The 15,443-nt window shown below is 35.2% G+C and overlaps 2 protein-coding genes across 3 annotated transcripts in view; one reads left to right on the forward strand and one right to left on the reverse strand.

Annotated features, from left to right (window-relative positions):
* The window catches only part of galt (galactose-1-phosphate uridylyltransferase), a 172,323-nt gene extending 161,696 nt beyond the window's left edge, over positions 1-10,627 (reverse strand). The window contains exons 1-3 of the mRNA XM_056466316.1: positions 10,277-10,627; positions 7,544-7,713; positions 1,080-1,155 (exon numbers count right to left, since the gene is read on the reverse strand). Of these exons, the coding sequence (XP_056322291.1) occupies positions 1,080-1,155; positions 7,544-7,713; positions 10,277-10,313 (283 nt within the window). The 5' untranslated portion in view covers positions 10,314-10,627. The remainder of the gene's footprint in view (positions 1-1,079; positions 1,156-7,543; positions 7,714-10,276) is intronic.
* Positions 10,628-10,760: 133 nt separating this feature from the next.
* Positions 10,761-15,346, forward strand: sigmar1 (sigma non-opioid intracellular receptor 1). Of its 2 annotated transcripts, XM_056466314.1 has the most exons (4): positions 10,761-11,022; positions 12,340-12,540; positions 13,301-13,393; positions 14,717-15,346. In XM_056466314.1, exons 1-4 carry the CDS (start codon positions 10,878-10,880, stop codon positions 14,944-14,946), a joined length of 669 nt encoding a protein of 222 aa, XP_056322289.1. In that variant the 5' UTR covers positions 10,761-10,877; the 3' UTR covers positions 14,947-15,346. The 2 variants fall into 2 exon arrangements, with proteins under 2 accessions (XP_056322289.1, XP_056322290.1); XM_056466315.1 differs by lacking the exon at positions 10,761-11,022 and having other exon boundaries at positions 12,442-12,493.
* Positions 15,347-15,443: the final 97 nt, after the last annotated feature.

Here is a 15,443-nt window from a genome sequence, read left to right on the forward strand (position 1 = left end):
ATGTATCAGATGCTTTAATACACACTTCCACTGTTAAAAAAAAAGTCAAATAAACTAATAAAACTAAAAAAGTCAAACAAAATGTAGATTAACTTGAAATACAATACAACAGACATGCGTGCAATTTATAGCTAAAATAAATCAATTATATTAAATTATATAATTCAGTAATGTATATGTTGATATATATTACTCTATTTTTAGTTATTTTATCATTAAAGTATATATAAAAATAACAAAAATACAATTTAACAGAAAACCATGCTTGATATCAATTAGTGCAATTAGAATTTCAATTTACATAATTAAATAATTACACTTATTTTAACTTGATGTACCAAAATAACAATTACTAAAATATTGAACAATTGCTAAATATATTAATATTCCTAAAAATACAAACAAACTTCAAACAAAATTGGAAAACAATACTACCTAATTCAAACCATGTACCTCTAACTATTATTTTACTGATTGCATATACATAGACTGCATATATTTGACGAAAATACAGACACAAAAATAATACAGTGTAAATAATATTTAAATTTATTTTTGTGATAGCAAACCTGAAGAGTCAGTCTTTGTTGTCACATGATCTTTAGAAATCTTTGTAACATGATGATTTGCTGCTTAAGAAACAATTAGTATTAGCAATAATAATAATAATAGTTTTCGCTGCTTGATAACTTGGGTACAACAAATGCATTTACTGTCACTTAAAAAAATAAAAAAATAAAATAAAATAAAATAAAATAAAATAAAAATCAGAAGTGTATGTGATGAAATGATTAGCTCAATTACAACAGTCCAAGCTTTTGATCAAGTGATACAGGCCCAAATGTATACACTTTTAAAAATGTAGTAAGTCAGTCAGTTATTTAATTAGCAATTTATTTATTTATTTATTTATTTATTTATTTATTTATTTATTTATTTATTTAGTTAGTTAGTTAGTTAGTTAGTTAGTTAGTTAGTTAGTTAGTTATTAGTACATAACTACAAATATTAGTGCATCCAAATACTGCAGTATACAATTAAAAACTTGTGGGTAACTTGAATGAAGCATTGATTCATACCGGGGTCTGGAGCATCAGGCTGAAGAGCTGGAAAATCATTGTCAAACATGAATGTGCTGTCATACTCCGGATTCAGCTGAAATAAAACAGAAAAGTACCAGATGAACAATGTAACCTGCTTTTAATAATGACAATTTGCAGAACAGATTTTTTCCTGCGAGTTTATTCCTCCTCAGCATGACATATTGCAATACAGTGTTTTCAGTCAGCCATTTTGAAAGCACAAAATGTAAATAATGCCACAAAACCAAACAAAACTCACATATGTTGCTGTTTACTGGTACTAGAAATGATCTATTGTCATGTTTTGGGCTGTACTAATCATTCGAACTTGGAAAAAAAACATTTTGACTAAAATGGACTGACAAAAATGATAATAAACAAACAAACAAAACTGTCTAAACAAAAGGGGTTTACTAAAGCAGATTAAAGCAGGATTTCCAGAGCAAGAATATTGACAAAGTTTACGTGTTCTAATCATTTCCAGTCAATGTGCAATCATTTCTAGTCAAGGTGCAACCTTGATTAATTATACTCATATGAACTACCTATTAAATTCAGTTTGTCAAAATATTGCACCCTGTTTTGCATATTCTCTATATGAATTAGCAGCTATATACACTCAGAAAATATTTTTTGCTGCTTGTTACCTACTCATTTAAAGGTGCCGTATGTAAGTTTTTGATACTTCTAAAGCATAAAAATCTTAAAAACAATGCTAAAGTCAGATATTCTGCTTTGAAAATATGTGTTACATGCTGAAACGGCTGTCTTTGTTTTGATCCATTTAATCTTCCCAGTGGTAGTATAGCCAGTTATATTTCAGCACTCCGGGTTGCCTTTGTGGACAACAGCCTATTTCATTCATTCAGACAAGAAGGCTCTTAAAGTACTCATTCGCAACCAATGTGCAACCTCCGGTGGACAGTAGCAGACTCCGAAATGAGAAGCAGATTCAGAGTTCCACGTGAGGTGGTTAATAATTAGAAAATAATACAAATATTGCAAACTTAAACATTAGGTGAGCAGGTTACAATGTAACCACGTGTACTAACAACACACTACGTGACGAGGTTTGCAATGATAGGGAATTTGGCTGTTTGCACCAGATGAAACATGACCAAAATTTAAATACAGCCATTCAGAAGCACAGAATAGTGCACTCACTGCACTCCAACGAAACGGTAAGGTTTATAATCTAATTAATACATAATAAACCTGTTTAACATTATTAAATCTACATGCTGAATCACTGATATGTTTTGGCCTGCACTGAGTCACAGTTCTAAAGTTCAGTTTTATACGGTTTATTTTTTATCTGTTGCTGCTGCTTTCCGTAGTATGGCATTCAAACTCACATTATTAGCATTTAACACTGAATAAAGCTTATGAGGTGTACATGAGGTGATCACTATTGTCAGTTTATCCTGTTGTTCAGCTGCAAGAAATAGAAGCTGTTTCTAAAATATGCATTTCAGATGTTGCAAGGTCTGAACAAAAAATCCTTTTAATATGGAAAATGTTCCTTCTATCAGGTGTTGTTGCTTTTATTCAGAACACGATTTAAATCAGCCTTTAGACTTGACTGTCAGGCACATGTCAATCTGGTAACCTGCGCTTGCGTGTGTTTTGAACTAGGAGTGCAATACCTAGTTCAATCACTGGGTGTCAAACTTACATACTGCACCCACATATATGTTTTATGTTCAATCCACTTAAATTTGTTAAGTGAGCTTAATCAATTTGTGTTAGGACAACATTAATGAACTGTGTGGAACCCTGCAATGCTTACAGTGTACAGACAGCATAAATAGAGCATAAGCATAAAGCATAAGTAGGAAGATCTATACTGCAAATGTAGACTAAAATAATCAAATAGGCATAACTAGATATCACTTCTAGCCAAACAGTACATCTGAATCAACTAACAACACCTCATAGAGCCAAAGAGTTCAAGAGTGCATATGTAACATCTTGTCTGATTGTGAAGTAGCCTGGCAAATTTCTATGTTTAATTAATCATTAAATAATAATATCCAGAATGAGAGTCAGCCAAGAACATTAGTCCGGCTTAAGAAAGTGCTAATAAAAACATTGAATATTCATTGCTGTGTAACTCACGTTTGAGGAAAGGAAATGGCTGATTCTTTCTGCTTAGTCAGAGATGACTGTATAATGAATGACTGCAGACGCATCACTTCCCGCTGAGAAGATCCACAGTTTCATCTGTGTTCGTAAAAAACTCCAGTAATGCTCCAGGATGAGCCAGAAGAGCCCAGAGATTATGACTTCAAGCTCATGAATTTTAAAATCCTATAAATGAAGCGTTTTACAACAATCTGATAACTTGATACTTGATGGGAATAGGGCATGATGTGAATGAGTTGGAAATGGCACTGCAGTTATACAGCATGAAAATTAAAGGTTATTTCCTGTCCCTGGATGAACCTAACTAGATAAAAGATTTCATTTCATCTTGAGTTTGGGATCAAAAAGTCAGGTTCTGCTGGCATTTATGCATGTTAATTTGTAAGACCTTTTTAGATTTTCACAATATCTGATCATAATAAAGATAATAATAAACAAAAAGATCATAATAAACAAATTATTTTTAAAAAAATTACTTAATTTTACACAATTGTGTGTAATAGCAGAGTACATTAAAAAAACTACATTAACCATGAAGCACACACAAAATTCTAACAATTAGTCGCCGTGATCAAAATGTTCATCCATTCCTATGAAGCACCATGAATGAAGTAATTTTCCTCGACCTATGCTCTCCAAATATATATATATATATATATAAAGGTGCTATAGTATGCATTGATTCAATATGTTAAATTGTTCTCTAGTATCTACGTAGGATTTGGCTTAGACAAGAAATCGTTGTATATTCATTTAAAAACAGGATTTACTCCTAGAATCAGAAGCTCAGATTTGACCATATTTGGAAGGGACATGAATTTTAATGAGCTCTGCTCTAATTCTCCTTAGCTCAGTGCCTGCTCTCTTTCTTAAACCCAGTTTCACAGCAGTTCGTTATATAGTTACAAAATTTAATCTACTAATTTGTATTCATCAGTATATCAGTATTGGAGTCAGTTCTCTTCCAGCGACTCAGCATCCGTGTGGAAAAGTCTGAAAAACATCACAAACTACAAGACACCATCCCCCAGCACTGTAGACAATGAACGACTTGCAAACGACCTGAATGAGTTTTACTGCCGGTTTGAGAAAACCCCCCACACCCACTCTGAACTGCTCTTCACGCCACCATTAACATCCCCACCACCCCCCGCCTCCCCCATACCTGCACTACAGTTTAACGAAGATGAGGTGCGCCAGGTCTTCCGGAAACAGAAGAGGAAAAAAGCACCAGGCCCAGATTTTATAACACCAGACTGTTTAAAATCCTGTGCTGACCAACTCGCCCCCATCTTCACCCTGATCTTTAACAGATCACTTGAGCTGTGTGAAGTGCCCTCCTGCCTCAAACGCTTCACCATCATCCCCATCCCAAAGAAACCCAAACTTACAGGACTAAATGACTACAGACCGGTGGCACTAACATCTGTGGTCATGAAGTCTTTTGAAAAACTGGTGCTGGCCCACCTGAAGGACATCACTGAACCCTCACTGGACTCTCTTCAGTTTGCATACAAAGCAAACAGGTCTGTGGATGATGCAGTAAATATGGGACTGCATTATGTTCTGCAAAACCTAGACAGACCAGGGACCTATGTGAGGATCTTGTTTGTTGACTTCAGCTTGGCATTTAACACTATCATCCTAAAACTTCTCCTGCCCAAATTAACTCAGCTCTCTGTGCCCACCTCAGTCTGTCAGTGGATCAACAGCTTCCTAACAGACAGGCAGCAGCTGGTGAAGCTGGGAAAATTCTCATCTAGTATCCGCACAATCAGCACTGGCGCCCCCCAGGGGTGTGTCCTCTCCCCACTGCTCTTCTCCCTGTACACGAATGACAGCACTTCAAAAGACTTCTCTGTGAAGCTCTTGAAGTTTGCAGACGACACCACACTTATCGGCCTCATTCAGGACGGTGACGAGTCTGCTTACAGACAGGGGGTTAAGGAGTTGGCTGTCTGGTGCAGTCACAACAACCTGGAGCTCAACACGCTCAAAACAGTGGAGATGATAGTGGACTTCAGGAGAAACCCCCCTGCTCTCCCCCCACTGAGCATCATGGACAGCATTGTGGCAGCAGTGGAGTCATTCAGGTTCCTGGGCACCACCATCTCTCAGGACCTGAAGTGGGACACTCACATTGACTCCATTGTCAAAAAAGCTCAACAGAGGCTGTACTTTCTTCATCAGCTGAGGAAGTTCAACCTCCCAAAGGAGCTGCTGAAACAGTTCTACACCTCCATTATTGAATCAGTCATCTGCACATCAATAACTGTCTGGTTTAGCTCAGCTACTAAATACAATCTCCAAAGACTATGTCGAATAGTTCGGACTGCTGAGCGAATCACTGGTACAACCCTTCCTACTCCACAAGAACTGTACTTATCCAGACCGAGCAGAAGGGCTGCCAAAATCACTCTGGACCCCTCACACCCAGCACACTGCCTCTTTGAACTTTTACCTTCTGATCGACACTAGAGAGAACTGCACACCAGAACAGCCCAACACAGAAACAGTTTCTTCCCTTAGGCAATCCATCTCATGAACACTTGATGATAATTATTGTGGAACCAACATCACTACTGCTATACACTTTTACACACATATACACTTATTTAACAACACACTTTACACATAACAGCTGCACATATGACGTTGTATATAGTAATAAACACGTACATACACTTGTCAATTTGTATATTTGCATTCACTACTTACTTCTATTTTTTTTTTATATATATTTATTATCTGTTTTTTGTCCTGTCTCTGTTATCCTGTTGCACTGTAGAAGCTCTGTCACGAAAACAAATTCCTCATATGTGTGAACATACCCGGCAATAAAGCTCTTTCTGATTCTGATTCATAGACATGAATTTTTAATTTCTGCTGGGAGGGTTGGTGCAGAATTTGGCATAAATTAAAGCATTAATCAGTTGGTTCTGGCTCCTGATGGTGATGTAATGATGTGATTAATGTATTCTTCCATCTATTCACAAAATTGGGGCCACTTAGTACAAACTACGCATTGTTAAAATCAAATGCCACAGTCAACCTGACTACTATTATGCAGTTACTTATGCTATTGTTTATAACCACCGAGGGCTACATCCAGGATAATGCACCATTTCTTAAACATGGCAGTGAGTTCACTAAACTAAGTGGCCTCTGAAAACAGCAGCTCTCAATCCAATAGAGTTCTTGGAATAAGGTGTAGATGAAGATTCACATAATAGATGGGCAGCAGACAAATCTGCATCGACTGTGTTTAGTGCTGTTTAACGATTAATCATGATAAATCACTTACAAGAGTTTGTATTTACAATTTTGAGTTTGTACTTTGAATTTTGCCACTAGAGGGCGTGTATTCCCAACAAACCAATGTGTAGTTTGATGATGCTGTCAATGAGTGTGAAATCATGAGCGTTGTCATCCAATAATATTTCTGGGGAGAAATCATTTGGGGTTGTGTATGAAAATAAAAGTATAAATTTAAAGTATTTTAGACTTATTATCATGGCAGTATGAAGCAAAGCAAGGCTGAAATCCACCGAAGCAAAGCAAGTGTGCTGAAGAAACTACTTTTATTATGTCACTGTCGACTGCTTCCAGTTTTTCTGTTCATGATCCCATGGATCATACTAAATACATTTTAGGGTTCTGTTATATTGCTGCTCTGTGCAGTCTAATAAAATACACAACATAATAAAGCGTCTTTGTGATTTCTGTAAACCAAACCAAAAATCAAGGGTGTATGCCAACAAAAAACACAGTCTGTGAAACTATAGATAAAATTGCTTATTTTCTGGATTTGCACATTTTTTGACACATATGGCATAATGTAAGTCCATAGAGCTAAATTTATAACACTGGTGGTCTAGTGGTTTTTGAACATTAATGAAAAAAAATACATATTGTGCTTTTAATCAAAAAACAGCAACAACACTTTGTGATGCTATCATCTACATGTGAATCATCGTACACTACCCAACCTGCTCTGAGCTGGGATCAAACCAGCAATTCATTGCATGGGAGTCTGTTGCACTAATAAGGAGGCTAAATACTGTGGCCTCTATAATATGTCGCTAGAGCCCCTTTTGAGATCAGAGGAGTGAGGTTTACCTGCATAGCACTTCACTAGCTGGTCTCTGTTACATTTGTATGAGCCAAAATCTAAAAAAAAATAAATAAATGTTTCCAACACCTTTCTAAATAAATTAGTCCAACACAGTACTTACAATGAGAAAAGCGGCCATTGAGTGTATATATGGAATAAAAGTGAATGAAACTAAACCACAGCAGTTGTCCCAGCTGCTCACCTCTCCATTAGCTCTCACACTGCCAGGACACAGAGGGTTGTTTGGGTCATGCCGTGGGATGTCATCCTCTGGCGGTTTCTCCACCTGTCCTTTCCATGGACGCTTCATCCGATGGGCCGAGACCAAAACCCATGAATCCCGCAGAGGATTGTACCTTAAATGCTGGTGCTCTGAAACAAAGACCATGATAAATGCACAATGTAATTTAATTCTCAATAAGTTTTCCATTGAAAAACATATTTTAGAGTTTGAAGATGTAAACAACTTCAAGTAGACACACAAATTCAATTTATATAACAAGGTGTAAATAAAATTTTGAAATATAAGGCAAAACTTGGTCAAGCAATATGGTAATTTCTGACACTGAATCTCAAGAAAACCACCTTTTAAACTAGTTATTTTAGGTGATTTGACTATTTTATTACAACTGTTGTTATTACAGTGACTGGTCTCTATAGCACTACTGTAATATTGTGAATGATTTATTCATTAATTTTCTTTTCAGCTTAGTCCCTTTATCAATCTGGGGTCGCCACAGCGAATGAACCGCCAACTCATCCAGCATATGTTTTACGCAGCGGATGCCCTTCCAGCTGCAACCCATCACTTTGAATCATCCATCTACACTCATTCCCACACATACACTACGGTCAATTTAGCTCATCCAATTCACCTATACCACATGTTTTTGGACTTGTGGGGGAAACCGGAGCACCTGGAGTAAACCCACGCCAACACGGGGAGAACATGCAAACTTCACACAGAAATGCCAACTGACCCAGCCGGGGCTCGAACCAGTGACCTTCTAGCAGTGAGGCGATTGTGCTAGTGAATGATTTAATAAAGAAAAATTGAGTAAAACCGCAATATTTTGATATATTATTACAATAATGTAAAATAGCTGTTTTCTGTTTTAATTTGACTTAAAATGTAATTTATTTCTATGATGCAAAGCTGAATTTTCAGTGTCATTCTAATTGACAGATTTCATCTTTAGTTATTGGAGGTGTTCATATAATAATAAGGATCTTATTAATGATGATTAAAAACCAAAGGAAAAGTCAATTGAATTGTAAAACGTGAACACAAAGACGCAGGATGCAATACCTTGCCACTTTATATGTTAACTTCTTGCACTGAATCACAAACAAAAACTACAGTAATTCTATGCAAATGTCAACCTAAAGTTTTTATAAGTTTCTTGTATTTTACAGTACTTAAAAAATGTCTCTAAACAATTATATTTGATTATAAGTCACACAAGTGCCAATTTCTTCGGAGTCCCGGAAGGGACGTGATGGTAGGAAAAAAAAAATGGATGGGAGAAAAAAAAAAGTTATAGGAAAATATATTCCCTGGCAAAAATGGGAGAGAGAATCTCGGAGAATCCCAGCAAAGATGGGAGGGTTGAGAGGTATGAAGTGAACAGGACGTGTTTGTCGAACAACAGTTTTGCGAGGGAATGCAAAACATCTTTGCGAAGGAACGTAAAAAATATATATTTTCCTATCACGCTTTTTTTTTCTCCCATCCATTCTTTTTCTCCCACCCAGTTTTTTTTTTCTTCAACCCATTTTTTGTCACACCCACAACGAAACTTTTTCCTCATAAATGCAAAAAAATGTATTAAAATAAAATCTATAGCTTTGTTCTATAGTGAGCCAACACTTATTCTTTTGATTAGCATTGTTTCTTTAGGTTGTGCAGTTTAATTAGCAGAATTTCTACAGAGTATGTTTTATAATGTAAACTTTTTTGGTGGCATCCATAACGCCTGCTTATTTTCCTCATTTAAAATATAAAAAATGTTTATAGATAAATTTCTGATCACATGGTTAGTGGTTAGATAAGGGCAGCATGGTGGTGCTGTGGGTAGCACAATCGCCTCACAGCAAGAAGGCTGCTGGTACGAGCCCCAGCTGTGTCAGTTGGCATTTCTGTGTGGAGTTTGCATGTTCTCCCCGTGTTGGTGTGGGTTTCCTCCAGGTGCTCCGGTTTCCCCCACAAGTCCAAAAACATGCTATGTGAATTGGGTTAGCTAAATTATTCGTAGTGTATGTGTGTGAATGAGTGTGTATGGATGTTTCCCAGTGATGGGTTGCAGCTGGAAGGGCATCCGCTGCGTAAAATATATGCTGGATAAGTTGCCGGTTCATTCTGCTGTGGTGACCCCAGATTAATAAACGGACTAAGCCGAAAAGAAAATGAATTGATGTTAACCTATACTTTCTATGTGAATTTGTGTTATGAGTTTTTACTGCAAAATGCACATCTATAACGCAAGAATAAATTGCTCACTGTTTTGTAGCTGATTATTAAGGGTTACAAGTAGGCTATGAGGGGAAAACAGTAAAAGTAAACATTAATTATCCTAAAATTATAAACACTGAGATAACAACAGCATTAAACAATATTATTTTGAAATTGGGTGAATACTTTCTGAGTGATGCCTGAGTGAAAACCCAACTGAATCAGTGAATTAAAATAACACGTTCGAACGAATCGATTCTATCAAATGATTCGGACGATCAGTTAAAAATCACATGATCAGCAATCACGTGACTCCTCTAGTTGGAGTACTGCTATTTTAGTGGATTCAAATGACAACAGCGGTTTAAAACAGTATAAATGATCGCATTACAACTGATTTAATTTGTCTAAATCACGCACAGTTAAAATTCTGGAAACAAATACCCAAACTAACGTTGTGTCAATATCTAAAACGTTTCTTACCTTTAGGATCAAACGTGGGTTTATTGTTCATGTCCATTTTGCTGCTTACTGGTATAATAAAATGATCCTGCTTGTCCTTAATCTACTTGCTCACTCGTTGTGAAACATTAAACAGGAATTCATTGGTTGTTTCTTTTTAGAGTTTTAAGTTTTCATATGCTCTTCCTCACTAAGTATCCCGAAGTAAACAACGCTGCGCACGAAAAACGCAGTATGTGTGGCGTACAAAGATGATAAACCAAACACTATTTCCACAGTTTAAATGTGTTCCGCAAGCGTTATTAATTGAGGAAACATAATAAACATTAATTTATTCCATGTGTTTCACTGTATCGACAAATAATGCAAGACAACTTTGCGTATTTATGTGGCATTTTTGATTATAACGACACACATCGTACTTCCTGATTGAGCAATGTGTAATTTTATTGGATACGAACGTGTCAGTTGTGTCATCTGATTGGTCGTCCCCGATTTTACGTCACCTCACGTCAGCGTCCGTCAGCTTTAATGTTTGCCATGCTGTGTTTCTGAATGAAGTCTGTTTAATGTGTTTTCTAATCTTTTGTAACCGTAGACCGTCATTTGTGGGCAACTTGCGATGTCTTTAATAAGAACTATTCTGAAATTGGTGGTAGTTGTGGGTTTTCTGTCGCTAACAGTTCAGTTTATAAGACATTGGATGGCAAATAAACAATATGTCTTTACAAAAGAAGAGGTTGCCAAGTTAGCCAAACAGTATGCGGGTGAGTAAAACAATAATGTTTCCTCTTAAGTCACATTTGTTGCTAGGATATTGCAGGAATTGGTCTCTATAGCAGTAGTTATGTTATGCTTAACATTTTGAATGCTGCTACTCAGAAAAAAATATAGTAAAGACAGAAATATTATGATAATAGTATTACCATTTAAAACACCGTTTTCTGTTCGAATATATTGCAAAATGTCATTTATTCCTGTCATCAAATCTGCATTTTAAAGTCATTAACCCCAGTCTACAGTGTCACGTGATTCTTCAGAAATCATTTTAATATGCTGATTTAATGCTCAGTCAGTGTTCACAGTGGTTCTTATTATTGTCAATGCGGAATATAGTTCTTGTGATCTTTGTGGGAAAACTTTATTTTCTAGGATTCTGGTGGGTAAAAAGTATGGATGGATGGATGGATAGATAGATAGATAGATAGATAGATAGATAGATAGATAGATAGATAGATAGATAGATAGATAGATAGATAGATAGATAGATAGATAGATAGATAGATAGATATAGATAGATAGATACCAGTGCAAATACATATTTGTACAATCAAATATTTCAAAATGTGTGTATATATATATTTATATTTTAATGTAAAGTTTAAATTGAAGTATTTAAAGTTATTAAAGTGGAAAAAAATAGAACTATGAATTGATTATATATAAATGATATATAATTATTCTAAATACGAATACATACCATAATAGTACACAAAATAATACCAAAGAATGATATTTTAATTAATTAATTTTTATTTTCATTTTACTCATTACTATTACAAAAATAACACAGTTCCTATTTATTTTATATGCTTACCAGTTATTTTCCCCATCTTCATTAAAAATATTAATAAACAAAATGGCATATAGTTTACACAACTAGTCAAACATTTGGGATCAGTAAGATTGTTTTAAAATTTAAAAATAAGTTTCTTCTGCTTACAAAGGCTGCATATAAACAAATGAAAAAACAGGGGAAAAAAACTCTGAAATGTTATTCCAGTATAAATAACAGTTTTCCTAATGAAAGTTTAAAAGTGTATTTATTCCTGTAATTTAAAGCTGATTTGTCTGAATTATTTCTCTTTGAGTTGCTGTTTTGTTATGCAAAAATATTTTTACAGTTAACAGTGTTATTACTACTAAAATTAACTATTGTATACAAAAATCCTGATTGGAGCATTCCTAATCCTATTTAATTTATTTGTTTGAACTCAAAAATGATAACTTGATATGTTATGTGCTGTGCACTGTAGAAGCTGGTGTCTGAATGCTCTGTACTGCGTGTGTGTTTGTGTTTATAGGTCAGGATCATGAGCAGGCCTTCTCTAAGGTGGTTGTGGAGCTGCGCAGGAGGTACCCAGGTCACATCCTCCCTGACGAGGACCTGCAGTGGGTGTTTGTGAATGCGGGCGGCTGGATGGGCTCCATGTGTCTCCTGCACGCCTCGCTCACTGAGTATGTGCTGCTGTTTGGGACAGCAGTGGACACTGGTGGACATTCAGGTCATAATGCATCCACAATCTGCTTACTGTATTTCCATTTTGAATTAGTTTGGGTAACTGTTTAACTACACGTATAACTATGTTTATTCAAACTATTAATTCATATTGTAATGATTCACACATCTAATTATTTGTTTCATTATATAATTTACTATTATATTATTTATCATAGTATTATATTATTTAGCTTTTTTTGTTTATATTTTAAACTATATTGCATCTAAACAGAAACTTCTCATTAATGAAAGCAGTGAAGAAATGTCAAGGGTTTGAACAATAAAAATAAATAAAATGGCAGGGGGGTAACCTAAAACGGGCTTAATTTTCTATATTCCAATGTTTTTGTTGTAATTTTTGCATTAAAACAAAAATTATTACGTATCTGGTAAAATTGAATGAAAAATAAAATTATAAAAAATTAAGCTGTCAGATCTGTCCAAATGCAGATACTTTTTTTCTAAATTTAATTATTCAAATGAGAAAAAGTAATAAATAACTACATTTTATATATAATATAGTTTATTATATAATAATAAACTCATAAAACTAACAATTACAACTTAAACTAAATGATTAATAAGTTATATATATTTTTTATTATTTATTAAATGTATAATTATTTTAATTTAAACTTTTGTATTTATTGGTCGATTGATTTATTAAATCCACACTGAATCCAGTTCTTTACCATTGATTTTTTTATTTATTTAATTTTTTATTTGTCACTATATGATGTTTATTTTTCTCTGTACATGTACAGGTCGTTACTGGGCAGAAATATCAGACACTATAATTTCCGGCACATTTAGGCAATGGAAAGAGGGGACGACAAAAAGCGAGACATACTATCCAGGTAGAACATCAGACATCATCAATACACACCTCATGCTGCACCACAATTCACATACTATTATATTAGACATTAGAAACTACAAACATGGTAGATGTGTACTATTTGCATTATAAATAGTATTTGGAAAAATATATAAAAATAAATAAATGTATTCCAAATCATAGCATGTTCAAATGAGTTTTCCAAAGTTACCCACATGGTCAGCTGTTTCAACTAGAAATCTGAAGTTCAGATAAAATGCACAGTCTAATAACAGATGTTGCTGCAGACTTTTATTTCACTGTGATGTTATTTTAAGGGGCATAATATAGGTCCCCCTTAAAGTGCACTTATTATTTATAGATTTTTCAGTGTTATTTAACTTTTCCCAAGTCCTCCCCATGTTTAAAGATTGGTTTGAGGCATCAGATAAATTAAATATTTTATTATATCAAGTGAATAAAGTTTTTTAGAGCTCTGGGCAATGGAACACCATCCAATCAGGCAATCGGGCAATCCGAAGCCCCTTTTTCACACATTCACATTGTATTTATCAATGTCTGTCTTCAGCCCCGCCTAGGATGCATCATCTGTTTACTTAACCAATGGTAGGCTCCTATCACCAGTGTCAGGCAGAACAGCTACTCTGCTCGGAAAAAAAGTCACGCACACACATAACAGAGCACAAAATAGAGTGAACCTCCACTCCTCCCATCAGTGTTTTTACACCTCTACATTCCTGTTTAAAAAAGGTTACATTTTGCTGATAGCAAGTTCTCATAATTTAACTTTTCCTTTCTATCAAATGCCCTGCTTATCAGTCACACGACGCCACAGCTGTTATGGAGCAAGGTTCTATGAGGTTAAGCACATAAGGTTAAATTACAATAAACACATCAGCATAAGTTCATGTAATTAATTAAAAACAGAATTAAACTATTAATGTAAGGATTTGGCTATTAATGCATAGACCAAAGTTAAAATCATCACAATTCCTTCAGTGTGAATGCACTACTTGCACTATTTATACTATAAAATGGTGTAGAATAGTGTATAAGTATGCGATTTGGGATGCACCTATTGTAAATTTTGATTTCATTCAGACTTCAAATGGGTAACGATTTATCTGACGTGATCTCAAACTATGAGGTCGTTTATCTCAAAGCTTGTCTACTCTTCTGTTACACACTCAAAAGTATGTACTTTGCTCACAAAAAGTGTAGGGTGAGTTCAGGTTAATTAGGACACTTTTCACCAATTGACCTGAATTCACTCTTCTCGTTTCTATGGCGCAGTTTAAGATGTCTGTTCTCAGATCTGAGCTTTAATGCCTCACTCTGGCAGGTGACACTATCGTTCACGCGGCGGGTGAAGCCACATCAGTGCAGTGGAGCTCAGGCACGTGGATGGTGGAGTACGGCCGAGGCTTTATCCCCTCAACCCTGGGATTCGCTCTGGCCGACACCGTCTTCAGCACACAGGACTTCCTAACGCTGTTTTATACCGCACGCGTTTATGTCAAAGGCATGATTCTGGAAGCAAGCACTTTCCTGACTGAGAGCGGCGTCCTTTGAAAACACTAAACTCCACGTCACGTCTTGTCAGTATTCGGTTAAGTTGACCTCAGAAGTTTGGAGAACCAGCTGATGTATGGAAAGCACTTCATGTAATTACTTTTCCAATTCTGAAAGTTTTATTGTCCTGTCGAAAGGGGTTTTTTCTTGAGCATATTAAAAATGTGTTTGAACATGGCAGGATGTTTTAGCAGCTCAATACAGTCCTAAAATAATTCTAACGAGGTATGTGGGGAAAAAAATAAAAGATAGTTTTGTGTATTTCGAGATTACAATCTTTGCACCTTTAATATACTGTGAATATTAATTGTTGCTTTATTTTTCATAAAGATACATGTACTGTTTAAAACTGATGTCTGTATGTTCAGCTTGAATAAAACCATCAATTACTGTTCTCCAATTAGTCTTTGATTCCTTTATGAATTAGTTTTTGTTTCATTTTATTCATGCATGCAAATTTGTGCTGTTTTATTTTGCATCTGTCCAAATTGAAAAAA

The sequence above is a fragment of the Danio aesculapii genome, chromosome 10, assembly GCF_903798145.1.
Source record: "Danio aesculapii chromosome 10, fDanAes4.1, whole genome shotgun sequence".
Lineage (NCBI taxonomy): Eukaryota > Metazoa > Chordata > Actinopteri > Cypriniformes > Danionidae > Danio > Danio aesculapii.

What these genes read in the sequence shown, in the direction of transcription:
- sigmar1 (XM_056466314.1), top strand. Translation starts at nt 10,878, where the DNA reads ATGTCTTTAATAAGAACTATTCTGAAATTGGTGGTAGTTGTGGGTTTT. An exon ending in GGACACTGGTGGACATTCAG is followed by an intron (nt 12,541 to 13,300) that starts GTCATAATGCAT and finishes GTACATGTACAG; the next exon opens with GTCGTTACTGGGCAGAAATA. An exon ending in AAGCGAGACATACTATCCAG is followed by an intron (nt 13,394 to 14,716) that starts GTAGAACATCAG and finishes TCACTCTGGCAG; the next exon opens with GTGACACTATCGTTCACGCG.